This window comes from Anarrhichthys ocellatus, unplaced genomic scaffold, assembly GCF_004355925.1.
Source record: "Anarrhichthys ocellatus isolate YVR2014 unplaced genomic scaffold, GSC_Weel_1.0 scaffold46, whole genome shotgun sequence".
NCBI classification, from domain to species: domain Eukaryota; kingdom Metazoa; phylum Chordata; class Actinopteri; order Perciformes; family Anarhichadidae; genus Anarrhichthys; species Anarrhichthys ocellatus.
The window spans coordinates 2500395-2527160 of NW_022280076.1; the positions used below are offsets into that span (position 1 = coordinate 2500395).

A 26766-nucleotide genomic window follows, 5' to 3' on the forward strand; every position below is an offset into this window, starting at 1 on the left:
AATAATACTGCGTTCAATTTCGTTCAGGCTGTAAATACAAACAACCAAATGGGAGAGCCTGTTTCTGACAGCTTGGTGAAAAGAACGACAGTAGTATCTACGAACTGGTGGGAAAATGCCTACCGAGCCACCTGCGTCACTTGCAGTTAGTGACATAAAATCCCGTAATGACTCTAATACAACCAATTTAGTTCATCAAGACGGGGCTACATTGTATTTCAGCCTCTGCTTTCACTTGTTAACGAGCTGATAGAAACACAAATGCTTATAGGCTTGTTGTAAATGAATAGCAGTCGGGGAACAATTTAGAAATAATGTGTAAATGCTCCCACATTGGAATAACTGAAGGATTTCTCATTTTGCCCATTTTGCCAACATGGCATGAAGTCATCATCACCCTATCACATTATCACTAAATATTGCACATTGCAACCAACTGAATACCCCTCTGCTCACTCCTCCCTATCCAAGCGCAAGGTAACACGAGCTGCTGAGTGCGAAACAGGCCATCCCAACCATACTTCATAACACTACTTTAGGGGCGATGGAAGTCAGACAGCAGCTGGAGATACCACAGTAAAAAAACACGCAAGGCCCTCACGAGAGACAGTGTTTGGTTTGTCAGTTCTGAGCTACCGTAGAAACATGGCCGTACCATTTCTGCTAATATATACCCCTACATGTTACACGCTGTGCCTTTAATTTGAGCTTTTGTAAATCTGCATGATACTTAAATAACAAACCAATATATTGTCTAAATTAAAGTAGTTTTAAGAATCTGCACTAGTTGTGACAATTTAGAAATGACTGGTAAATGGGCTCTGTGTATAGATTCCTGCAGCTGCCCTGGTTTGTATGAGCCTCTCTTTATGAAATATAATATATATATATAAATAATATTATATTAAAAATATAAACTCTGACACAACATTACTTTAAATATTTGTTTTCTTGGGGCAAAAGGCATACCTGTTTAAACTGGAAAGGTATGTACAGTAGGTCGGAGGACTGTTTGTACTGTGGCATGTATCGGCCTGCACCTGACTGCTGCAACTTATCGCACTGATAAATCTCCTCATCATCACCACTGGATCTGTGTTTGCATCTGTGCAGCGGGGGAAAATCCGGCAGAAAGTGGAGAGCTCACACACAAAAGTCACAGTAAGACATATATATATTGGAAAGATCTTCAATAAAGGGAATCAAAAGCAAAAGTACTCATTATGCAGAAGGAACCGTTTCAGAATAATATATACTATTATTATAATGTTTAATACTATATGTTTTAGTATATAGTACTATTATACAAATTTTGTTTTCGGCTACTCTTGAAGCAGTAGATGATAAGTTGGTTAAATAAAATACAGCAGTTAAAACCATCATTTTCACCAGGTAGGACAAGGTAAGCATGAATTTAATAATTATATGTTCAGTCAAAGTTTGCAGTTGGGTAGAACTGACCTTGGCGTCGAGGCGTACAAAGCAGCTTTGTGTCTTTCTGAGAGTTACTGTTGCACTTGCAAGCGGGCAATCGACAGTCTTCAACAGAGTTTCAGACTGAGGGAGAGCGACTTATTTGGACACATATGAAGGCCAGCTAAGTGTGGGTGACTTTGTCCTTCTTATCAAAAAGTTCACTTTAATGATGCCAAGGCATCAAGGTCAATACGGCATTCTCAGATAAAAACTAGACACAAATTAAATGAATACAGACGTGATAAAACAGTTATTCCTCGCGTTGAGTAACAGCATCGTCCTATTGTTGATGGTATTTGGTTTGTTTAGTCATTTGTTTTGTTCAGGTCATGAGGAGGGGAAAGTATTTACACTCTTTAAACCCACAAAAGAGACACTAAAGTTTCCCTGGAAAGCATTTCAATTCACATCATGGTGAAGCATGATTACCAAACTAATCTGCAAGGGCATTTGTGTTGTCTCTGTGTTTTTTTACTATCGCAACTGCTGACAGATGAATTTGATTCTGTGGTCTCTTGCCACAGAAAGCACTGGAAGGCAGCCACTGCTTTGTTTACTGCGTTTTTTTACAGCTCATGCTCATCAATTGCATTAACAAATACTGTCCAACTCAGAAATGTGACAGACGGGATATAATCTCCACCCGAATTCTTATTCAGGTTATATAGTTTGTGCTGCATTCTGTCTACTGTCATGTGGTTGATTGAGTTCTGCCCTGGCAAAGCTGACCTTGTGGCTGTGAAACTGTGAGTGTGTTTTTCATAACCTTCACTTGTTTGAACCCATCCCAGCTCTAGCGTTTTTGTGGGTGTGCATGTGTGTGTGTGTGTGTGTGTGTGTGTGTGTGTGCTGGCTGACAGGGGAAAAGGTAATCTCACTCTCCGCTATATAAAGGGTTGTCAGCAGAACTTCGACAACAGATCTTCCTCCACGCTCTCCTCCATCATCGTTTCTGCGACTGCTCCTCAGTAGCTATGACTTTCCCGCTGATGCTGCTGGGAGCTCTGCTCTGCTCCCTGACGGTTTCTTCTGAGGTCGTACCCCAGGCAGACTTCGATGTACAGGGGGTAAGACACCTAAATGGGTGACTATGAGACTTAGTCACAATATTGATTCATGCTGCCTATTAAATTAAATTCCTGCTCCCAACCGGCTAAAAAGGATTTGGCAAGAAAGTGACACATGATTATTAAATTGTCAAAGGAAGTTATTTGATGGCATGCACAAGATTTGCTAGAATATGTAAGACAAGGAGTATTTGACTTTGACTTGTATATCCCTCCAGGACAGTTTGTTTAACAGCTATGTACTTGAGTTTGCTGTGCATTTGTCACATGTTTGCAATAAGTAAGTGACATTTAGGGGGAATAATGAGGAACCAACTTTTCTAAACCTGCCATCACATTATTGTTCACTAACAGACTGTTGAGTGTAAACATCTAAAGTTGTTTGTGATAACAGATGACCACTTGAAAAGACAATTGAAGTTGAATGTGCCACTTGCTACTAAATTCAGACCACCGTGAGTGTTCCAGATGGTGTTAACGTTTGTCTTGTGTGTGTCCGCAGATAGCAGGGAAGTGGTACCTTCTTGGATTTGCCACTAACACCGAGTGGTTTGTGAACCGCAGAGCCAGCATGAAGATGGGCACTGCCATGTTGACCATAACTGCTGATGGGGAACTGGACTTTTCCTACACCAGTCTTAAGTGAGTGTGAGAGGAGGGAGAGAAAGAAAGGAGGGTAAAAACTAAGGTGCTCATCTCACATTTCAATGTTTTCTTTTGCAGCTCCGACGGCTCTTGTTGGAGACTGAACAACGTAGCTAAGAAGACTGATGTGCCTGGGAAGTTCACGTACACAAGTGAGCATGAGTGCACCCACACATGCGCGCACAAACACACACACATACAGGCATGCGTGTAACAATAATTTCTGCCATCACATGATCTCTTTCGCCCTCCTCCCTTTGTCAGGCTTGGGGGAAATGAAAGACATGTGCATGGTCGATGTGAAGTATGACGAGTACGCACTGATTCACACCATGAAGAGCAAGGGCAGTAATGCCACCGTTGTCAACAAACTATATGGTAATGTTCTCATTAGCCATGATGCTACCCTCTGTCCTATGAATGTAATCTTCAGTACAGTCAAGCAGTACTAATATCATGTGGTCTGACAGGCCGTGCCATGGACCTCAGTGCTGACCTGCTGGAGAAGTTCAGGCAGTTCTCCTTGGAGACTGGCATCCTGCCTGAAAATATTGCTTTCCTTCCCAAAAATGGTACGTTTCATATCAATAGAGAGGTTTTATGTTGAAAACAACCTCTGATTAAGAGAGATGTTTTGCCCTACTCTCCTTACTTTGCTGTTTTCATCCCTCTTTAGCGGAGTGCCCAGCTGCTTAGTGTTCTGCCACCGGTCATTGTCACAAGGCTGTCTGAAGACTTAATGTTAACGTTGATGAATATTTTACAATCAATCAGTTCAGTTCATCTTCTCTGCTCTCTCTCAGTTGTTGTATGAAGAAAAGCTTCCAGCGCAACAAAACATGATGTAAAGCCTGGTTTCAATACACAATACTTTTCCTTTGAAGAATTAAAATGCTCTGCAGTGAGTAATGTGTCGGCTATGTTTCTTCCACAAGAAAAGTAAAATCCATATATAAATTTTTAAGTTTAACACAATATATCTCCTACTTCACTGAAACGTCCAATCTCAGCGGACCGTCTGTCAGACCTGAAGGACACATACGATGTGTTTTGATGAGTAACACCGACTGAAAACTTTAGTTTGTTTACAAGAAATACAAATGTACAACGTCAAATATCCAAGTGGCAAATTGAAAACAAAACGGCTAAAATACTTTGCTTTTATTATCTTTAACAAATACGTTGAAGTACATCCATAACAACACAGTTCAGATTTCCGTTTTATCAAGTGTTTACATCTACACGCTTTGTACAGATTGGTATACAAAACAATAATTTACGTCCCATAGAAGTCTAGTTACACATAACTATACAACAACTTGTAAATGAAATAAATATAAAAACAGGAATAATCACAGGTGATAACAAAAATGTAAAAAGCCATAGTACAAGTACACCACCAGCACCTGTCTTCTGAAGTTGCATCTAAAAAGATATACATTTTCCCTTTCTACTGGCAAAAGTACATCTGTGAGTTCAATCCATAATTTCATAACAGCAGCACCAGTTACACGGTATGATTCCTATTTAGGCCAGATACTCATATTTGGACACTGATGTGAACTTTGTTTTTTTTAACCCGGCCTAATGTCGGTATCATACAGACGTTTGTAGATGAGGTTTTCTTCTGTGATTTAACAGATATCATGTCAATTCATGTGAGAAACAAGTTTGTTTATGGAAAAAGAAACCACTTGTCATCAGTAATAATTGTGAATAAAGTTTTTTTTTTCCAAATCAATGGGATTTCCCCCTCCAGGTAGCATTAATGGATTAGAAATACTGTCAGTCAGGGCTTCAATCTCTGCTGCTTCTGAACAATGTACAGTACACTTACTGACTTGAGACGGACATATCATAGGTTTATGATAATCAAGTGACGGGGAAACGATGGCATCGTGACATAGGTGCATATGTGAACTGTTATTCACTACCATGACACATCCACTGTGAACTGAAGGATCGTAGACCGCTGTGCAGAGAGGGATTGTTGCTTTTCTCCGAGTGCCGCACACAGCCCGCCTTGTGTTTTTAACAACACAACCAAAAGCACTATGTTACAGAGTGGTGGGGTTGGAGCTCCAGGAAGCACAACAGATGTTTGTTTGTCATTCACTCTTCCTCTCATACAGACACACACATGACTCGATTACTGCATCCATCGTGATCTGTACCAAGACGGCAAGTGCTACTGGGAACAGGTTGCTAATTCAATTTTAAGTACATTTTAACAAAATGATGCAAATGTTTTTTGCAAATCACACTTCAGTTTCGAGACAAATAATTAGGACCATTGTGATTGACAACTGATTGCTGCCTCCAAAAAATAAAAAAAAAATAAATGATGTATATCTACAAAAGAGACATCTGCACAATCTGCCATGCACACTGTCACCAGCAAAGGGACATGCAGTTAAAAGTGCAAATCTACAGAAGGGTCCTGTTGCTATCTTGGACAGAGCGTTAATGTTATGTACACGTGTATACATTTCTGAACACACATTAGGCTGAGGATCAAAAAAAAAAAAAAAAGAGAAAAACAACAGAACGGACTAAGTGCAGCACGCACACACGCGCCACATCGTTTCAATGTGACGGGTGGCGCGCTGAGGGTGTGATGGTTACTTCGACATTGTTCTTGGTTGTGGCACAGTATTTGGCTCAGTCAGAGTCAGTCTGCCTGCACCACGTCCTTGTGGTGACGCATGATATGCTGGTTCTTCTCCGAGGGTCGTCGGAAGCCTTTCGAACAGATCTCGCAGCGGTGCGGATAGTCTTTCGTGTGAATGGAAATCACGTGTCGCTTGAAACCCGAAGCATCCCCGGTGCTGTAGTCGCAGTACTGGCACTGGTAGATTCGCCTTTCTTTTTGTCCTTTACCGATAACTACCGTCACACTGCTGGCTAAGCTGGCTGCACTGACTCTGCCGGCCGGGCCGGCGGCGCTGGACGCGCTGGGTGCAGACTTTTTAGGCGTCGCAACAGGAGTGTGCGTCTCTGTCCTCTTTGGCTCACTCTTTTCAGGAGAGGCCTGTTGCTCCTTAGTGTGGACAGACAAGATATGGCGACTGAGAATAAAAGGGTCTGCAATTTTGAAGTTGCAGTGCCGGCACTGGTGGAGTTTCTTGGTGCGATGGGCTACCGAGTGCTTCTTCAGTTCAGACGGCCGGTGGAAGCCTTTACCACAGATGGCACATTTGTGTGGATAGTCCTTGGTGTGAACAGATATGATATGGCGTTTCAGGTCACTGGAGTTGGAACTTTTGTGATCACAGTGGGCACAATGGTGGGTCTTATTCTCCTCGTGCGTTAGTCCGTGCTGAATTAGCTCCTCCTCCTCGGCGAAGGTCTGGAAGCAGCGCTCACATTTGTACGGCATCTCTTTGCTATGCTTCGTCTTGATGTGCGTCTTGAGATTGGAGGAATCGGCCGACTTGTAGTCGCAGTAAAGGCAGGAGTACGGCTTCTCGCCCGTGTGCGTGCGCATGTGTTTCTTCAACTCTGAAGGATGTCGAAAGCCTTTTCCACATTCCACACAGATGTGGGGGAAGCTTTTGCTGTGAACCGCCAACAAGTGCCGGTTGAGCAGCCCTTGCTCGGCCGTTTCATAGTCACAGAACTTGCATTTATGCATCTTGTTTGGTGTCGCAGGCGGCTGGCTCTTGGGCTCTCGATGGTGGTGCTGCAGTCGGTGAGAAAACAGCGCCGCCTGCTGGTGGAACTCCTTGCCGCACATTTCACACTCGAACTGGGCCTTGCTGCTCAGAGCGTGCACCTCCATATGGTTGTGGAGGCTGGCTTTCTTGTTGGTGGTGAAGTCACAGTCTGTACACTGGTACTTTTTCCTCGTCAGAACTTCCTGGTGGTGATTCTTGGTGTGGCGTTTCAGGAAGCCTCGTGACTTGAACTTTTTACCACAAAGCATGCAGGGGTAAACCGTCAGAGGCTGACCATACGGGCCGATGATGATGGCTGCAGAGAAAAATGAGAAAGAGGGAGACGCAAATGACAACATGACCATAAACATGTTCGTCAAGTAAACTGTTGGTCTATTTAAAAGGGTAATATGAACCATATATTCCTTATCAATAACAATCAAATAAAAACAACTGATATCACTAATCGAATCACTCTTTAAGGTTGTTCAAAGATTGTTCTGGGATTGCAGCTATTTAAGATCAATACCATCTGGAATCAGGAAATTCATACAATTGTAAACCAAAAAATGGAAAATCAACAAGTAAGATTTAGCTGAGTGCAGCAGCATATATCATGCACCACATTGAGAGGTTCTCAGTATTAGAAGCTAAGCTAACTGTCACAAAGGAACACAATAAACACCTGATACGCCTGTGTGAAGGACATAAGCTATGTAATCACCATCTTAAGTGAAGTGCTTATGTGAAAATACTGATTCTCCAGCTCGGGGAAAGGGTTGCTATGACATACAGCAATTAAAATGAATCTATGCGACTAATGAATAGAACTTTATTACATCTATTTGGGGTAAACTAATTGTTATATTTATCAGGTAATAAAAAAATGAATCTTGTTATGATTGAAAAATTATTGTTAGGTGAAGCCCTACTTCTACATAATCATTATGCATGTACTACAGTGAATAAGTGGGATACCTGCAACACATTATTAATCCAGTGCTGAGGCATCTTCACAATATTTTTCTAAATTATCAGGATAAACTAGTAGAAGGCAACTGAAATATGCTCGTTAAACTTTGGTTGCACCGGCTGCAGTCACGCTAAAGTCACAAGCTGCAAACCACAACAAACGCAATGCATCGCTTTCTTTTTTTTTTTCCTGTATTAAAACTCTAAATGTTTTTGTTTGACTGCTGGTTAAACTGCACATTTAAAGTGTGGGTGAAGTAATTTGTTTGTAATCACAAGCTAGAGAATAATCGCTGAAAAACTATGAAAAGAATACAGTACTGAATTGTGAATTTAGACGGTTTAACCGCTTTCCACCATTTGTGTGTTTTTTGGGAGGGCCTGACCTCAAGGCTCGATGACTCCCTGGAGCCATCCTCAGCATGACCGGTCCCCCAACACCAAATCAAAACTAGAGCTCGGAGCATCAGTGGTTCTGCTGCTCGATCGGGAGTTACAACACGATGTACAGAACACAGCCTGCAATTAGCTCGCTAGCTATGCCACCAACAGCAGACAGCTTCCAGATACGTGAACTTTACGTTGCTCTTACCTGTCTGTACCTGGCGAGGCTCCGACCGTCTCTTGCTCTTGTTACGTTGTCTGCCGATTTCATCCACCCCGTCGGATTCATCAATGTGCAGCAGTGCACTGGCGGCACCGTTTCTGTTTTCACAACTCTCGCTATCCTCCGCACCTGTGAGACCGACACAACGCCTTTAACACGGAAATAAACAACACCAACATCTGGAAAAGCTTAAGCCAAGAAACTCAGAGGCAAGAAACTCAGGTTGATGCACAGGCTGCCAGTGTTGTTTTTTTAAGCAATTTAATAGACAGGGGTGCTGACCATAAGCAGCTGCCCAGGCCACAGGCATGAAGTCCTTGCTTAGAGACACGCTGTCATACGAGCGGTCGTGAGTTACTGGCTCTTCGCCTCCTACCACCACCTCCATATAAACCTCATCAGTCACCTTGGACCCACCTGTAGATGAGCCCAACATGTACAAAACCAAAACACTAGTAATGTTTAGTTTCATGACAGTCACGCCCCCCCCGTCGTTAGATCCAAGAGCTCACCGTGGTTTCCTTGATTGTGATGAGAATCCCCGACTGACATGTAAACCATCTTCTCTCGGAGCGTTTGGCCTGAAGACTCCGTTAACGCCACGCTCTCCGCGTCTCCATCGCTGATGTCAACCGATTCTCCTGCAGAATTTAAAACACAACTTCTAAATCCTCAACATTTTTGGCAAATCTGTCACAAAATGATATTTGTCAACCTGTGGAAAACTGAGGCTTCAAACTATTTCCAGGGTTTCACCAAGTTACATTTAAGACCTTTAAATACCTCTTTAACACTACAAATTAGTACTTATTTTAAATGTAAGCAGTGACCTAGATAGGAGCAGACTGTATTTTAATTAATTTGGTATACGTATATTCTTACACCATCTAAAAGCCCTTTCAGAAACAAAACCCAAATCTAATATTGTATCCTGTGGGAATCACTGGTATTCAGGCTATAATTAGGCACTTTGTTATTCTAATAGAGGTTTAAGCTTAACCAGTACTCACCCATGTCATCCTCCCCAGAATCAGCCTTGAAGATGTACACCTTTATCACTTCCTGCCCATCCTCATCCTTCTCCACCTCCTGGTCCTCCACAGCTCCCTCCACCGTTACCTCCGTTCCATCCTCCGATACCATTTTTCCCGCTTCGTCCACTAGCGAGACGGAAGGACGAACGGACGGACGGACGGACACACACACACACACTTCATTAAAGACATGCAAGTGTGTGAGATCTGCCAGCCATGAGCTGGTGACAGTGTTAATTCTACAACATGTGACAACTTAATACTTCATCACTATTTGAAGATAAAGCTTGGATATAGTTTCACCATTTCAGTATATCAATGAACTCTAGGAAATGTATCACAATTCATATTTTGTTGTTGAACTAGCTTGTCTGAATATTGAATAAATATTACCCAGTCAAGTCTGAGATTAGGTACCATGAATTCTCTCAAAAATAGTCAGTTTAGAAGTAGGTTTGGTTTATTAATACAACAGAAAATCAAAGCTGTGCTTAAAATTCACTATTTCTGTCATCTCATCTCATCTCTCTGCATGTCCACTAACACACACACACACACACACACACACACACACACACACACACACACACGACAGTGTGTTTCATACCCATCCTCAGACCCGGTACCAATTAGGGTCTGAAATTATTGCAGAATATATAGAAACTGGCTGCTACGGGGCGACTGTGGCTCAGTGATCAATCAGAGGATCGGTGGTTCGATCCCCGGCTCCGCTAGAACATGTGCAGGCTGTGGCTGCGGTGTGTGAATGATTAGTTAGGGCAGGTGGCACCTTGCATGGTAGCCGCTACCATCAGTGTATGAATGAGTGTGAATGGAGACATCTAGTGCTAAAAGCAGTTTGAGTCGTCAGAAGACTAGAAAATTGCAAGACCATTTACCAGAGATGTTTAAAATTAGCATTTGTTACAATCTGTAATAGTCTACTAACTGTGTAGCTGGACAGGTGTCAGCTGTAAAGAGAGTCAATATTTTGAAATCTAAGTCAAAAGTTCTTCAAACAACAAAGGCACATTTAAAGTCAATCCCACAACAGCAGAGACGTAAACTTACAGGATATCATGAGATAGTCTCCACACCCATCTTGGTCGTCGTCCTGCTGCTCTGAGTCCAGCCCATCTTCAGGGATGTCCCCCATGGCGACACCTTCCTCGTCCCCCTCAAGAGCCATCACGCAGGTTTCAACGGCGACATCTTCATCTTCATCACAGTGCACATACTCGGAAACCACGTCCTCCACAGCATCCTGGATGACTAGCTCGTCTGGGGCAAACCTGTGAACTGCCATGCCTTCCCCCTCGCCTTCGGACACCAACACAGTCTCTTGAAGCTCCACAACAAACTCCTGCCCGCCGGCACCACCGTCATCTGGAAGAAACAGGATCACACCGTAAATCAGATGATTATGTGTGGTTGTTTCCTACCGACATAATGCAACCACAACATACCAAACAACACTTGTCCCATTATCTAGTTAATCAAAGAACCACTACCATGCGGTGTTACCATGAACTCACACATACCCCCAAAAACAAACTTTGTGTAAACAAAGACAGATTCAATATAAGCATGGTCAATTACCCGATCCGTGTAATATTATTTTGGGCTCTTCAGAATGTATTGCAAGCCTGGTGACATCCTCATCCATTGTCCTCACACTGCATTTGTTACTGAACAGCTGAAAGCAGATGACAGAGAGGTTTAGATATTTGGTGATAAAAACTGTTGGAAACAAAGCGTAACAGAAGAACCGTGAAAACTCAAATCTCCGTTGATAAGTTATTCATTAACATGCTGTTACTTACCAAAGTAACTTACTAAATCTCACTTATTATTTAATACATGTATAGTCATTTTCCTTCAATATGATGCTCCTTAAAAGCAGACTGGACCAATGCACTGCAGCAGGTGACTTAAGTCAACAAACTGTATAATATAGAATGATACGTACTGACAACTGTCTTAAAAAGTTGTTTTTTCTTTGTACTGCGTTCGAACTGTGAATCTCAAGCAATTGAATCTGCATCCAGAACTCATGAACGCTCATGGTCCTTCATGTGATTTTAAACTATTTGAAATTGTATAACAGAAAAACACTTTACTTATTATTCATTGAATCAGCACTAGTATTCAATATCCTTCCATAATAAGACATGCATTTGCATAATACATATTGTATTAATATTAGGTAATTGTTAGTTGAAGCCATAGTAACTTCTGTTTAATAGCCCACTGTGCTTTGTTGTGGGTTCCTCTGTAGAGAGCCTCATTTGTTTTGGCTTTTTATTCCACACAAACAAAGATAGAAAATAAGATAAGGACACCTGATATTGTAAAGAAATGCCCTGGAGAGAAATCTGGCCTCACAGGCAAATAGAGCATTTCTAGAGGGGAAACACACAACCGAATAAATTACTATTAAAGAAGATAGTTTTCCAGTGTTAGCTTGTGTCTGCAGCAAAGGACAGCAAGTGAAATGGCAAATTTGTCACTACCATAGCTACCAAAACTAAACAAATACTTCAGCCCAATTGGCACCAACATACCTTCACCATGGAGATAAAGGTGAGATAGCATGTGATAAAAATGTCTCCCTGTCTCTCACACACACGGGGATGCAGAGATGTAAACAGTGGTGTGGACGATGCTGCCAGGGTGCCATTTAATTTACACTGAACGTACCATCCCCCACCTCCAGGTGGAAAATGATGGCAAGGTTGTGAGGCGTTGTGGCGCACAACAGTGCATCAAGTGTGGTGAAAGATGAAGCAAACACATTAAAACCTACCATTGTGATCGGGCTGAGTTAGATACTCATTCATGTCAGACTAAACCAACGGTTACCGTTAACGGTAATGTCTTCAACTGACCACTTGAGCAGCGTTGCCACTGAATACACACGCACAGTCCCGATTGACGCGGACAAAACACAGATTGCACAGACATGTTTTTAGTAACATAAAACTATGAAATAGTAAGGGATGTTACGTTAGTTCTACACTGAAGCGGCTCTGTAGTAGCCAGCTAGCGGGAAAATTGCTAAACACACACACATACACACTCGTTTTCCACAACAGATTTTCATTAGACAGCCGTTAGCGTCCGCCATTTTGTTAGCTTGATGTCTGGACGAATGCTAATTTTAACACCGATTAAAAATACCCCTTTGGCGATGAGGAATGGTAAATGCGCTTCTGCAGAATGCTGTAATGCACATTTACTGTTAAATAAAATTACAATAACGTGAGCCAGCGACGACTGGCGCCTACATAAAACCCGCTCCTTTAAGCGGGCTGGCTAGCTAACCGGATAGGCCTGAATTACCAATTACGGCCTCTGTTGAGGCCCGGGCCTGAGAAGAAAAGGCCCAACCCTTTGCGGCCTCTCGGTGACAATGAAGAAATAAATTAAAATACCACATGCATGCAAAAACAAAGAAACACGCACACATGCAAACATAACTCTGCAAACGGGAGCAAAAAACGACCCGCGTACCAGATGTATGCTGCAGGGATGGCCTCCGTCCGCACCTCGGCTTCCCCGGCCGCCTGGTTCCCCCAGACTCGGGCAGGATTCAGTCGGGAATTTTGTGTTATTTGGGCGGGCCGGAGAGGCGCAGAGAAGGAGGGGTTATGGGTTGTTTCTGGAGCTCCGCTGAAAGCAAAGCAGGACGTCTGGAGCCAGATCTTGTCATGCTACAGCCCCCCGCTCCTCCAGCTCCGAGGCCGCCGTCAGCACGACACGTCACAGCCCGATAGCAGCAGGAAAATGCGGAAGGGTTGTGGTGGAAATCACACCGGCAGGCACCAAACAGGCCATAATCTGAGGACGGCTGTTCAGACGGGGTTTCGTCAAAACGTGCAGTGTGGCGTTAATTTTAATTAGTTTATGCCCCGAGGTTGGTTTAGCTAGTAATGGGTCGAGGACTGCTTCGGTTCCCCAAACAGCAGACTTGTATGCGACGGAGAGGTGGACAATAAAAAGTGATTAAACTATGACCTCCAGACGGAGAGTACCCAACATTTAAACAAACCGCTGACTAGTTTTCCACCCTGTCACAGTATCAGTTTAATCGCAACTGTAGTTTCAACCAAATTGTTTCTTCACAATAACCTCAGCTTCCTGGTCAAAAATAAGAAATGGTTTTAGAATTATTTTTTATAAAAAGACTATTTAATTGCAAGTTAATGACTACTTTAATAGAGTATTTAACTTTTAATAGAGTATCTATACATTTTTACTTAAATACATTGAACTGACAGTTTATTTACAAATTAATATAGGCTATTATATACAAAGTGTTTATCTACTTTCAACACATTTGTTTAAAATCAAACATTTAACAAATGTGGAATAGTTAAAATTAGCCCCCAGTTTATAGTAGTAATAATCAAATATCACAATATATAATACATAGTACTGACAGGGACCATTCTGCTGCACAATGAGTACTTTTAATTGTGTTACTTTAAATACATTTAGCTGATAATACTTCTCTACTTTATAAAGCAACATATTCAAAACCAGACTTTTGCTTTAAGTTTTACTTAAAGGATCTCAGACCTTCAACTACTGATAATAAACTACTGGCACATGAGTTATTTGAAGTTATTTTAAAAAGTATGGATTTATTGTAATGGCAATACAAAATATGATTGCTAAACAAAAACTTTGTGGCTTTTCTCAAATGTTTACATCATTTTACTATTACAGGCCTCTGAGTGTATAGTAAGAATATTCCCAAACCTCATGTGTTCATTCACTGATCAGCAAAGATTCAGATGAGCGGAAAACCACTTAATTATCGAAGACAGATTTACTGACCAAACAAAACATGATTATTGCCAATACCAACAGTCAGTACGAGTCAATACACAGAAAACTCCATCTGGCAGTTATTTTAAGCAGATCCTTCTTAGAGGAGAGCTGCTCCTCTTCGCTTGTAGAACTCACTAGTCTTTGAGTTGTTTTGTGCTACGGAGATGCTGCTACAGCGAGTCTTTACTGCTGTCTACTGGTGGAAAAAAAATAGGACATATGAAGTATTGAATACAGTCTGTCACTTGAGAAGCTTTAGCTGTACGTTGGTAATGGTACCTCACTTCGAACCTTGATGATTTGTGAACCAATGCCGAAACCTGGTGAAAAAATTAACTGTGAAGAGTACAAATAACACTTAGTTCATGAGTGTGTGTAAAAATGCCCCTTCAGACTTTCTCTGTAACTCATTAACCTCAACCCTCATTATATGACAGCACTTGAGGAAAATCTTACCACAAACCTTCTCCTGTATGATGTATCATACCTTTCCAATCCAAAGGTCGTATGTGAAGTCGTGCAAAGCCAATCACAGTGTGCCCTAGAGGAAAACCCCATGAGTGAAGAGTTGAATTTTAAGCGTTGACCTATTCCTTAAGGAATACGATTTCTAAATTGTAAAGTTGTGTGTTAAGAGAAATGTCTTTACCTTCTGAGCTCTGCTCTTTTGGGACTTCAGCAATAAAACAGTAGGATGATCATCAAAGCCGTCTTCAATTAGATCTAGTGGGAAATTGATTTTATGAGAATGTATGAAGATTTAAAACATTAAAAGTTAAAAGGTTAAAGTATCTTTCTTGGTCAGTGTGGCTTTGTCCTCCATCTCCATGAATTTTGCAAAATCCTAAAAGGCAAAAAAAAACAAGAAAGCGGTAGAATTATAACAGTTTTCTTTTCAAATGGCCCAAACTTCCTATTGTTGGGTATTCACCTGAACAATAAACTGGTTCACAAATGCACTTCACAAAAAGGGACAGAGCCGACTCTATCTGCGGAAGAGACTCAGGTCCTCGGGAGTGCAGGGAGCACTCCCGAGGACCTTTTCCGGAGTGGTCTGCTGGGGCAGCAGCATCTCGACTGCTGACAGGAAGAGACTCAACAGGCTGGTTAAGAAGGCCAGCTGTGTCCCGGGATGTCCTGCACCCGCAGTGTGTGAAGGACAGATACCACAGGTCCTTCCTTCCTCATACTGCACAATCAACAATGCTCCCAATACATGCACATGCCATAAACAGGAAAATGATTGCATGCTGATGCATGTTGTTGTTTACTATCTCCTTCTCCTGCGGAAAACTGAAAATTTCCCCACTGTGGGACTGATAAACGATTATTTTATTATTTTAGCTTGTTAAAATATTAGGCTTTAGCATTTGGCTTCCCTGAAAGAGTCGCATGATATCTGAGACATCGTTGGTTTCAGCTTTCCGTATTATAGAACTGGCCTGTGATGTGGCGACATCTTTGTTGTGATGATTAATGAGGAAAGCAGCTGTAAGTCAAATGTTTGGGACGTTGTGTTGATACTCCAGACGGACTCGCACAGTGACGCTTGGATAGAAACAGAATCAGAATTTCAAATTTGGTAGCTTCCCTTAAGATGATATTCTGCCGACTGTTTGGTGTGATCAAATGACAGCATGTCTTTTAGGGACAACGGATAGTTAGTGTCTAGTTTTCGGCATCAAGTTTTATGCAATCGTGTGTCTGCTACTATGTACAAACCATAATCCTCCCTCACAAACATGATATTTCAGTTGCAAAGCCTAATCAGGCAATCATAATCTTCTCAAAAAGTTTGGTCATTTGTACATAAGTGCTAGTTGGACATTTCTTGTTCGCAGTATTCTTAAATTAGTGTTATAAGCTTAGCGAACGTCCAGAAATTACTTAAACTCCATTACTTTTCTTTAACTTTGCAGAATATCACATAATGTTATTTTCATTATTCATCTACGTTTTCAGTTAATGTTCCCCACACGCAAAACCTCAGCCCAGGCATGTTGTTTGATACGTTTCTCACTTTTATTACTACACTTCCATTCTCCTGTTCCCTCATTATTTAGGACAAGGCAGTAAAGCGATGTTGTTTGTCATTTATTTAAATATGAATAAACCCGCAGCTGTGTTTACCGCACATACACATCGCAGCAAATTCAAAACAGATAACTGGTCCAGCAAGTATGCCAATATGTCGGATGACTCTTTGTTAGTTGTTTCTCCAGTTAGAGCAGTCACCTAATGAAACCAACAGAGTAGACAGACAGCGTTTTAGGAAAACACATTTTATTTGGACTTTCAGTAAGTGATGGATTTCACAGACTTGGACGACAGGAACGCAGATCAGTTGAGTTTATCAAAATACTTCAGCTTGCCTGAAGGGTCGGGAATGATCTGTGGGAGAGAATTCATTAAATTAGTGCACAATGAGTGATAGAAATATACTATGTGTATGCTCTGAATCAGGCTGTGACTAATGCAGATCCCTGACAACAAACTAGCCCTGCTTTCCGTGTGTTTCCCGAATATTAGTAAATTAGTAAATCTCCTGTGAGGCCACAAACTAAATAGTCAGGCAATGGTCACCGTCCACTTCTCTGAACCTGAAATGTAAATGCTTTTTGCAAAACTGGACACAAAGACTGATTTGCAAACACGTGGTTCTCGATCTGAGATCGTCGATGTGTCGTTGAACAACACTAGTTAATGACCAAGGATCCAAATCAGTCAGTGATACTCACTGTGTCACTGCCAGGCTTCCATCCGGCTGGACAAACTGTAAGACAATGACACAATTGCAGTCAGCACAAGTAAAATAGCTAAAAAAAAAATTCACTGAGATACACACTGAAAACCAGCTATTAATTTCCTGGTACTGCCGGTAAAATGAGCTCGTCGTACCTTCTCCGTGTTTGTCAGTGTACTGGAAGGCCTGCACGAGCCGCAGAGTCTCATCCACAGATCTTCCCACCGGAAGATCGTTCATGGTGATCTGCCTCAAGGTGCCTTTGTCATCAATGATGAAGAGTCCTCTGAGAGAGAGAGACGGACAGATAAGTGAGACTCAAGAATGACTTCTTAAAATAACCAGCTAAGTTATGAAGCACATTGCAGACGCATCACATGTCATTCGTATACATTTTAAAGTGTTTCATACCTATAACTTATCGGCTTTTGTTCTCCCAGAGTGGCGCAACATTGTTTCATTAAGTTAAATCGCCTATAAAAACATAGAGAAAGGCCATAACAGTGAAAGTGAAACCGTACCTCAGTGTGTGTCCCTGGTCCTCCAGGTAGACTCCGTAGTCTTTGGCAATCTGGTGAGTGAGGTCAGACAGCAGAGGTATTCTCATCGGTCCAAGTCCACCCTGCTTTCTGGGCGTATTGATCCTGTTAATAACAAGAAAATATAAAGCTATGTTCTGAGTGTACAATTCATATAAATGATTCACACCTTAACATCAGCTTGAACCCCCTAAAATTAATTTAGTGAAATTCCAAAGTATTTTGATAATTATTCCACTTAAGGACGTCTTTTGTTATTAGGTTTTGTCTTAAGTCTGAGTGCATCTTGTCGGTGTAACGGGGACACGATCTTACCAGGCCAGGTGGGTGAACTGGGAGTCGACAGAGCAGGCGACCACCTCTGTGTTGACGGCTTTAAACTCGTTCATGCGATCACTGAATGCAATGATCTCAGTGGGGCAGACAAATGTGCTGCAAAAGACGGAGCACATTTACATGAGGACCGACTGTTGTGCAACAACACAAATGAAGTGATTATGTCATGTGTGTCTCAGATGTTACTCACAAGTCCAGAGGATAGAAGAAGAAGACGAGATATTTGCCTTTGTAGTCCGACAGCTTCGTCTCCTTGAATTCACCATTAATGACGGCTGTTCCTTCCCAGTGCGGCGCGGGCTTTGAAACTTAGGTAGGAAGAAAAATATGTGGATTGATGAAACCAGGAATTATTACTTTAACTTTAAAACATCTATGATATGTGTTTAGATGCTGCAAATGACTACATGTAACATGGTTATATCAACATAAATGTGCCGGGAAAAATTAAAGACAGTATAATTTTCTTTTTATTACTTTCAATTCTGTATCTTCATTTGTATTATTTATGTTTCTATTCAGATTTTGTTCTGCATTATGTCATGTCCCATATGGCTCAGTATTATGCACATTTGCTCTTTGTTTGTATTATTTTCTTATACCTACTGTATATGCTTTTTGAAACGCTTCTCTAAAATGATATATTTTGTTCTCTATTCCAGTCCAAGAGTAAGGTAAAATAACTACACTAAAATAGAAAAAGTATATCACAGCGACATAAGAATAAAAACAGGAGAAAAATATAAAATGTATAAGAAGCAATACTGACACCAGTGTCTAATAAAAACTAAAATAGTGAAGTAATATTGGCAATGATATTGAAAAGTAATATTGCACGTGATATGGATATTTATGTTCGCTTATAAATGTTAAAATCTTTACTGTCCTGCCCTGCTTTGCAGTTTTCCTATCTGACATAAAATGCCATCATTCATGTGAAGACACTTAAACACTTACATTTGCTTACAGGACTGCATTTCATATGAACGTATACATGTGCTCGTGAGTTTTATAGACGTCTTCGATGGTTTTCTAAGTTATCAGCAGTGTTGGTCATGTGTCGAAGGGGCGGAGGGAGACGCAATCCAATGAATTTTACACAATGACGTGTCCTTAAAAAAAACATCTGCTTACAAGTCAGGCCTCCTGTGTGAGTGACACCAACATCTTAAAACGGTCAACTAAGAATTAAACAATAAGACACAGCCAATAAAATGCGAGCACAAGCTGCAGAAGGACGGACACTGTCTGTAAGTTGCATGGTCCTGACAGCAGGACGGATCACCACGCTGAAGCTGCAGGAAGAATAACAATATCACTGCGCACTTTCGTTACGCAGGCGCCAACTTTCCACCTCTGGATGAACTCACGAGACAAAACTTACTCTTGGCTTTGCTGAGGTGCAGGGAATGGTCGGACACTGGCACGCGGAAAGCCTCTCCGGGATAGACGTGTCCTCCCGCGTAGTTGTGACACTGGGAGTTTTTCACATTAGCGCCTTCGTCTGCAGATGAAGTGGTGAGGAGGAGGAGAGCGGCGCAGAGCGCGCGGAAAAGCTCCTTCTGTATATTAGTGTGCAAGAGAAACTCCATGGCGTCGTCGCTTTGAGCGCACCCGACCAGTGAATGGGGAATGTGTTTCAGCCTTTTGGGCAGGATTTAAGGAGCCTTCTTCCTCCTCTTCCTCTTCTTCTTCTCGATCCAGGTTTTGCAGCAGCTTGCATCCTTGTCGTTGCATTACTGCCATCTTCTGGAGCCAATTAGCTCCCGACGCCCCACTTCCTCTTACCACATTATTTCTCTTTTGACCCACTACCCTTAATAAATAGACAGAAAAGAAATACAACTGCCTGGCCATAATTCCACAAACCTTTTCTTCCTTAGCTCCATGTCTCAGTGCATACATCTACTTTTAAATGCTTGACATTTATCACAAACTTTAAGTGGTTTTGCTTCCATTAGTCCTTACTTTTTCTAATTATTTCTTTATCTAGTTTTATCTGAAATAGTATTATTGATTCTCTTCACTTTGTCTATATTTGATCTTTATTCTTATTTGAAGTCACCCGACATGGGACTTAATACTCACCCTAAAAAAAATATTCAAATGTCCAAAAAATAGTAACGGTGCTACCTCTACTGGTATTGTCCTCCTATATGAAAAGGTATTAAGTTGAAAGCCACACCCTATTGCATCTATTAACCAGTAATTACTTTGTTGAAAAAGTAACATGCATTGACTACTGTTCATTAAACAGTCAAAGTTGAGAAAAAGAAGAGTACAAAAACTCAGTATCTTAGTCTTTTTATTACAGGGACACACATAAAACAAAAGGTTTCCATAGAGTGTTTGCCTGCGTCGATGTAACAACAAATACTCCCACTGTGGGTATTTGCAGCTGTACGAAGACAGGTACTGACATTTCAAAGTTTAGTCCATCTTCTTATTTGACTAAATACTTTTCACATTACAACGAAAAGGTTTCTATTTTGCTACCCGAGCTGTCAGCAGTCATTTTCCTTTTATTTTAACAATAATGTGTTAAAGTACTTGACAAGAAAAAATAGACTGAAGTTTAAAATATCCATGCATCTCTGTACATTTGAGCCAATAATGTACCACGGCTGATGTGGTCAAATAGCACAAGACATTTAAGTAGCCCATAAAGCTACTTAACCAACAATACTTAACCCAACATCCCTCTTTGATTTGGAAACTTGATGTGAACAGAGAAGCTCATCTGATGAACTTTTTGCCAGGCACGTTTGGTTTGGCAAGACAAATTGAAATATTTCAAACTTTTCCCTCGGTATTCCCTACACACTCTCTCACATACAGTATTTTGAAAGAAATATAAATGGTCTTTAAGCTGCTGTCTTTTATGGTGTCTTTGTAACAAGGGGTTAAATAATAATTTAAAAAAAAAAAGACAAGAACTAGTTAACTCAAAGTGAATGATTTATCACGTACACTTCAGTATAGAGTACAAAGCCGATTTTTACAGGTCAGTCTCTTTATGAGATGAACAGTGATGGATGGACACTTCATTACACCTCAAAGGTGACCAGAGAAAACCATCAAACAAGCAGATTTACAATCCACTAAATGTATTCACTTAGGGCCAGATTTACAAAAACCTTCTGACTAAATGCTTAATGTTAAGAGACCTCGAGATTCCTTAAAATAGCTTCAGTAACGTATTGAGCTTCCCTCTAAAATAAATAGAATTACTCACAGGTATTAATTCATATCGTCTGGTGCATGTACTTCATACAGGAGGAGAAGACTTTAAATAATCCACCAACGTCAGGGATGGTGATTGTAATTACGACAGCTATACAATAGGCGAGTTGGCTACCAAGTTAATATTTTTACTAAAACTATAAATAAATATGGGACAGAATTTCATGACACTATGGAACACTGTGACAAAAAAAAAAAAAAGACTTTAGGGTGTTTTGTCCACTGAAACCGTTGAACGAGTATCCAGTTTAGTGTCTTTGTTAATCTTGGTTTCATCCTCAGAACATTTTTGTGAATGTGGCCCAACTGTTAAACTGTACAGTATCGAAATAAATGTACTTGTTGATGGTTCGAGCTCTGGGTCCGAGGCACCATTTTATGGTACATTGTATGATGTGTGTGTATATGTGAGGGGCAGCTAATATATTACTGGGTGAATGACGTGACGAAAACAGTGGGTGATAAAACTTTAGCCAACAGACTTCAGCTTGGTCCACGGGTTCGTGCTGCGCACCTCCAGCGGTGGGTTGTTGTGAAACATATGGTCGCACAATTCTTCCAGTGGGGGTTCAGGATCCGTGGTGGCAAACTGAGCAGCATCTTCAATTTCCTTCCTCACCGACACGTCGATCTCCTACAGACACATTGAGACACAAGATTATAGGCATTTGCTGTCGGACTTTTTAGTGTACAGTGTACAATATCTTCAGTGGACAACTTGTCCTAGCAGCATATTTATTTGTATCGAACAAACTGAAGATATTTGCTACCTTGAGCTCCTCCACGCTGGCCATGTTGTTGCTGAGCATGCGGTCCTTCAGCAAGGAGATGGGGTCGCTCTTACCACGGACCTCCTGGATCTCATCACGCGTGCGGTAGCTGAGAGGAGAGAGATTGGTGCAGGGATGTTGTGGGGATGCACTAATACAATATATTCTTTTAAACCCGACACCAAAATGCAAGTGCTACAACTTCATGATTTGAAAATCTGGGTATAGCAAGTCCACTACAGCGGGAAGGAGGGTACATGGAGACTACTGTGGGACAGTGGCAGAAGCAAGGGGCAGCAGCACAGTGAAGACGAGATTGGGAGGTCAGATTATTAATCAATTAAGAAGTGCTGTACAGATATTACACGTGTAGTAATTAGTTACAGCAAATACTTACATTTGAACAAATAAAAAATGACAAAAGATGATCCTTTACCTGACACCAGGATCACTCATACTGTGTCCATGGTAGCGGTAGGTCTGAAGCTCCATGAGAATGGGACCCTGGTGAAAAGTAGGACAAAAATAACTGATGGCTACCTGATGATCCAATGTCCCGCTTGATATAATTCAATGTTTTCAACTCACCTTCCCAGCTCGGCAGTGATCCGCTGCGAGCTTGGTTGCTTCCCGAACACACAGGACATCCATCCCATCCACCTGGACACAAGAACAAATCCCCCAAATGTCATTTAATTATGATGCGCTCCTTTCAGGAAACACGTTATAGTCATTTTGTATAACAACGATAACAACACCCACCAACCAACACTTTTTAAAAACAAGTTTCACATCTCAAAAAATAATAAGTGAGTTTGTATAAAGGGCATTGTGTCGTTTGTGGAAGTGGCAGACATATCTTGCTCAAATTCACTAAACTAAACTAATTCTATTGTCTGTTTATTAGTCTGTTTTATGAATGGCGGGGGGTTAAAAGAGTAAAACCAGTACCCGGAGACCGGGGATGTAGTCTCCTCTCTTGTAGTAGTCGGTGCTGGCTGCAGACCTCTCCACTGAGGTGCCCATGGCATACCGGTTGTTCTCACAGATGAAGATGGCGGGCAGCTTCCAGAGTGCTGCCATGTTGTAGGTTTCAAAAATCTGACCCTGTGAAAGACAGAAAGCATGTCTTAACATAGCACAAACGTATGATGGCGCTTTGTTTTGTTGACATCATTGAGCTTAAACTAGAAGAACAAAGCAAAGTAGATCTTAAACACGTCTGTTTATACAGACAGCTTAGGAAGCGTCTTATTGGATCTTTTTGGGGAGTTGTACCATTTCACTCCTTATGACAAACCGTATGTTCCATAAGTAGACTTAGTTCAATGTAATGTATTTATCAATAAACTTGCCAATCCAATGTTTTCCTGTTTCCCTTGAACATGATGAGCAGGTTAGAGCACAGAGGAACAGTACAGTAGTAAAGTAAAACCTTCACTACTGAAGAAAGATGGCCCCCTACTTGTGAACGAAGCTGCTGTTGATTTCGTCCATTAATTAAACATAGCTCGACTAAAACCTCTTTCTGTGCAATACCTGGTTGGCAGCGCCGTCACCGTAGAGACTGACACTCAGCTCATTGTTGCCCAGATACTTGCAGGCCAGAGCCACACCAGCACCCAGGGGAACCTGAGGAGAATTCAGAGACGTCTCAGGTTACATGATGTAAATCTTAATGTAGAAGGGCCTGTGTCAACATAGCGATTTTTTTCCTGAGGGCCAGCGGTTTTATTTTCCACTGAGGAGAGAGTGTTTGTGACTGTCTAGAGAAGAAGCGCTGCACCCAGCATCTTTTTTTTTCTGAGCACTCTGGGTGTTTTTGTGCAGCCGCTTCGAGATCCTCTTTTTGAAAATCTCTGAACTTATCAGAAAAGCGCTGGTTATGTCACTGTAGTAGAAAATGGAGGAAAAAGCTTGTTTTGGCAACGTTTGTCTATCCTGAAAATGTATATGTCCCACAGACACTATCATAACAAAGAGCCCATCTGAGGGAGCTGATCGGCTGGGCGGACACTTAATGTTGCCAGAGAGTCTCATGCTTACATCACAACATGCTACATCGACACAGGCCCTAAAGCTCTCTTTTAAAACAACATAAGAAGCTGCTTCAAGAAACACAGAATCTTATGTTCTTGTGATTCGTTTGGTGCTCACATAACGTCGTCTGGGTGCTGCCTCAAGTTCAGTGTTAACTTATGAATGATAAAACAGATAATCAACAATTTGTTGTTAGTTTCTTGCCATAATATTTCTAGAAAGTTTGTGACTGAATTTCAGAAAACTATAAAAGCAGATCTACCAGTTAAACCTGCTTTTAGTCGTCACACTGACATACTGTTAGGACATGCAAATCTATGTTCAAACCCATTTCTGTGACATACCTGCGCTCCAACAATTCCATTTCCTCCATAGAAGTTTTTAGTGTACATGTGCATAGAGCCTCCTTTGCCCTTTGCAATTCCACTTCTTCTGCCTGTAAATTAAAAAAAACCTCTCAGAATCAACAGTGATGGAGCTCAAAAATCATCTCAGAAACTAAAATGTCTCAGCGTTGCACACTGACCGGTGAGCTCAGCCATGATCTGCTTCACAGTCCCTCCTCTGGTGTACGTGTAGCCGTGGGCGCGGTACGCAGTGATCAGGTGGTCCGTCAAATTAATTCCTGCTTCGATACCAACTGCACAGGCTTCCTACAAGGACCGAAAAAACAAATAAATCAGAGATATTAATCGTCAGTTTTAAAGTAATATATGATATCCGGTTGCATTTCAAAACAGACTTTACTTTAATGCCATTATATGTTCTTTCCAGAGCAGCAAACATAAATATTGCTATAACATAGAAGTGAAACTCCAGCATCTAGTCTAGGAACAGTTATAGGTCACTCTACCTGGCCGTCATACAAGTGGCAGAACCCTCTGATGATCTTCTGCTTGTACAGCTGATCTGCTTTCAGCTCCATACGCCTGATGGTCTGCATGACGCGGTAGTACTGCAGACCCTCGTCACGAGTCATAACCACTTGAGTGGCCGGAGCCTCATCCAGCTTGTGGATGTCACATTTCTAGAGGGAAGAAAAAAAAAACATAAAACACACAACCTGCCATGTGTGTTGGATCAGTATGGCAGAAAAAAGAACTCCTCAATGTTTAAAGCTTACCTTTATTTCAAAGGTGGCCTCGGTTGTGAAGTCGGCGTACGTGCGCGCTGACACGACCGCTGCAGCTCCCTGCCGTGGGAAACAAAGATTTTTTACATTTTTACATCAACACTAGAGCCAAAAACGACTTCTGAGTTTCAATATTGACACAAAACAATACTTTATTTCTTACTGTAGAATATATGCATTCTGTGAAAAGGCTTTTTTTCCATTCAACAAAATAAGTCAAAAGTTGTAGATAGATAAAGATAGATAGATACTTTATTAATCCCAGAAGGGGACATTTTTTCGCTACAGCAGCATTTATGGTACAGGTAAAGCAATAAAATATATTAAAAATAAAAAATATAAAATATAAAAATGCACAATATATACAATAAAAGTAAGTATTCAATGAAATAGAATAATATTAAAATTAACCAATTAATTAAATGTACTAAACACAAGCAGCTGTAGTGGAGCTTTGTCTAAACAGAATATGGATTTAAATCAGGACCTTTATGACCAACAATAGGTAAACAACAGTACGAGTCTGACCAGACATTTGATGGCAGCTTTCAGTACTTGACATTCTGCACATAACACATTTGGGTTGGTACCAAAAAGAGTACCGAGGGTTGACACCCAGATCTAGCATCTGCTACCGTTTAGTGAGACTAAATTAACGTTACGCAAAATGTGCGTTATGGATAAAATACGTGACACGGCATTTAAAACCCAAACCGCTGAAGCTATCATTAAGAGTTTTGATTAATGTGCAGACTTTAGCTCTGTTAGCAAAACAAGCTATCACTCGGCCTCACAAGGTCAGGACAGCGATGACAGTTGTTTTGGGTGAACGCTGGAGGTCTCAGAGGGAGACTGTCATGCAGTGATTGGCTAACACCGTCCGTTATTTAGATTGTATGTACTCACATTTCTCTGAGCACAAGCCCTCAGCACGTTAGAGATATTGGTCAGCATCTTTCCTGAGCTAGCTCACAACAATCCACACAGGGAACGGCTAGGTCCTTCTGTCAAGCGACATCCTTCCGGCTCCGCGCTTCTTCTTCTTCTTCTTTGTTGGTTTTAAACGCGTGCAGCTCACTGCTTCCTCGCTCTGGACGGAGGAGTCACCACATCTCCTGATGGCACACATCGTTGGATATAGGGAGTATATTCTGAAGAAAATAAATTATATATTTTTAGCAAATTGGCTTCTATATTTACTCTCCCCCGCAGAGTCTTAAAGAATAAGTATCCACTCCCAACTTGGCCACTTTGAGTGGCCACCTTGTGTTTCATCCACAGGGCCCTTGACTTGATATCATCTAACTTGACTAAACTATGACTGTTGACTTGGTTGAATGGAAAAAAGAATGTCTGTCCGTTTCCTCCTCCTCCCACTCTCTCTGCCATTTCTTACTTATTCTATCTCTGTATACTACCACTCATTTCTGCCAAAAGAAACTCTGACACCAATGTCCCCCTATCTTAATGCTGCCTTGGCCATTCTGCTATCTCATTTCCCTCTATCCCTACATGGACCCATAACCCGCATTGCATCAGTGCCTCTCCGGCCTATAAATCTGTGTCAGGATTTTCTCCACCAGGTCTGGCCTTTGCCCTCAATCTCTCCCAGCTGATTACAATCAGGGAAGCAGCACAGTCTGAACACAAAACTGCCCCCACTGCTCTCC

The 26766-nt window shown here is 41.4% G+C and overlaps 4 protein-coding genes across 5 annotated transcripts; 1 reads left to right on the top strand and 3 right to left on the bottom strand.

The window, feature by feature from the left end:
* Positions 1–2398: 2398 nt before the first annotated feature.
* On the top strand, positions 2399–4086 carry LOC116395375 (lipocalin). The gene is made up of 6 exons (XM_031869233.1): positions 2399–2543; positions 3046–3185; positions 3267–3340; positions 3453–3566; positions 3659–3760; positions 3865–4086. The coding sequence occupies exons 1-6, from the start codon at positions 2451–2453 to the stop codon at positions 3882–3884; spliced, it is 543 nt and encodes a 180-aa protein (XP_031725093.1). The 5' UTR covers positions 2399–2450; the 3' UTR covers positions 3885–4086.
* A 249-nt stretch (positions 4087–4335) lies between these two features.
* LOC116395374 (zinc finger Y-chromosomal protein 1) lies at positions 4336–13521 on the bottom strand. 2 transcript variants are annotated; one of them, XM_031869231.1, is made up of 8 exons: positions 12971–13521; positions 11057–11153; positions 10529–10843; positions 9434–9583; positions 8936–9064; positions 8706–8840; positions 8409–8552; positions 4336–7160 (listed from the first exon to the last, which is right to left on the bottom strand). In XM_031869231.1, exons 2-8 carry the CDS (start codon positions 11121–11123, stop codon positions 5860–5862), a joined length of 2241 nt encoding a protein of 746 aa, XP_031725091.1. In that variant the 5' UTR covers positions 11124–11153; positions 12971–13521; the 3' UTR covers positions 4336–5859. The 2 variants fall into 2 exon arrangements, with proteins under 2 accessions (XP_031725091.1, XP_031725092.1); XM_031869232.1 differs by lacking the exon at positions 8706–8840 and having other exon boundaries at positions 12971–13519.
* Positions 13522–16559: 3038 nt separating this feature from the next.
* On the bottom strand, positions 16560–19618 carry prdx4 (peroxiredoxin 4). The gene is made up of 7 exons (XM_031869288.1): positions 19296–19618; positions 18102–18219; positions 17891–18007; positions 17558–17680; positions 17192–17322; positions 17032–17066; positions 16560–16684 (listed from the first exon to the last, which is right to left on the bottom strand). Exons 1-7 carry the CDS (start codon positions 19501–19503, stop codon positions 16634–16636), a joined length of 783 nt encoding a protein of 260 aa, XP_031725148.1. The 5' UTR covers positions 19504–19618; the 3' UTR covers positions 16560–16633.
* Positions 19619–20199: 581 nt separating this feature from the next.
* On the bottom strand, positions 20200–26121 carry pdha1a (pyruvate dehydrogenase E1 subunit alpha 1a). The gene is made up of 11 exons (XM_031869317.1): positions 26003–26121; positions 25088–25156; positions 24818–24991; positions 24491–24617; positions 24309–24400; positions 23464–23556; positions 22876–23031; positions 22513–22584; positions 22361–22428; positions 21925–22033; positions 20200–21788 (listed from the first exon to the last, which is right to left on the bottom strand). Exons 1-11 carry the CDS (start codon positions 26048–26050, stop codon positions 21624–21626), a joined length of 1173 nt encoding a protein of 390 aa, XP_031725177.1. The 5' UTR covers positions 26051–26121; the 3' UTR covers positions 20200–21623.
* Positions 26122–26766: the final 645 nt, after the last annotated feature.

Bases quoted from the DNA above. Each gene is read 5' to 3' on its own strand.
- LOC116395375 (XM_031869233.1), top strand. From the start codon at position 2,451: ATGACTTTCCCGCTGATGCTGCTGGGAGCTCTGCTCTGCTCCCTGACG. The intron at 2,544-3,045 runs GTAAGACACCTA...GTGTGTCCGCAG, and splicing joins CAGACTTCGATGTACAGGGG to ATAGCAGGGAAGTGGTACCT. The intron at 3,761-3,864 runs GTACGTTTCATA...ATCCCTCTTTAG, and splicing joins TGCTTTCCTTCCCAAAAATG to CGGAGTGCCCAGCTGCTTAG.
- LOC116395374 (XM_031869231.1), bottom strand. From the start codon at position 11,123: ATGGATGAGGATGTCACCAGGCTTGCAATACATTCTGAAGAGCCCAAA. The intron at 10,844-11,056 runs GTAATTGACCAT...TGTTTCTTCCAG, and splicing joins AATAATATTACACGGATCGG to ATGACGGTGGTGCCGGCGGG. The intron at 9,584-10,528 runs GTAAGTTTACGT...CCGTCTCGCTAG, and splicing joins AGACTATCTCATGATATCCT to TGGACGAAGCGGGAAAAATG.
- prdx4 (XM_031869288.1), bottom strand. From the start codon at position 19,503: ATGGAGTTTCTCTTGCACACTAATATACAGAAGGAGCTTTTCCGCGCG. The intron at 17,681-17,890 runs GTAAGATCGTGT...TGTTATTAACAG, and splicing joins CAGTTCACCCACCTGGCCTG to GATCAATACGCCCAGAAAGC. The intron at 17,067-17,191 runs GTACGACGAGCT...ATTGTCTTACAG, and splicing joins CACTGACAAACACGGAGAAG to TTTGTCCAGCCGGATGGAAG.
- pdha1a (XM_031869317.1), bottom strand. From the start codon at position 26,050: ATGCTGACCAATATCTCTAACGTGCTGAGGGCTTGTGCTCAGAGAAAT. The intron at 22,585-22,875 runs GTACTGGTTTTA...TCTTGTGTCCAG, and splicing joins ACTACATCCCCGGTCTCCGG to GTGGATGGGATGGATGTCCT. The intron at 22,429-22,512 runs GTGAGTTGAAAA...ACTTTTCACCAG, and splicing joins ATCACTGCCGAGCTGGGAAG to GGTCCCATTCTCATGGAGCT.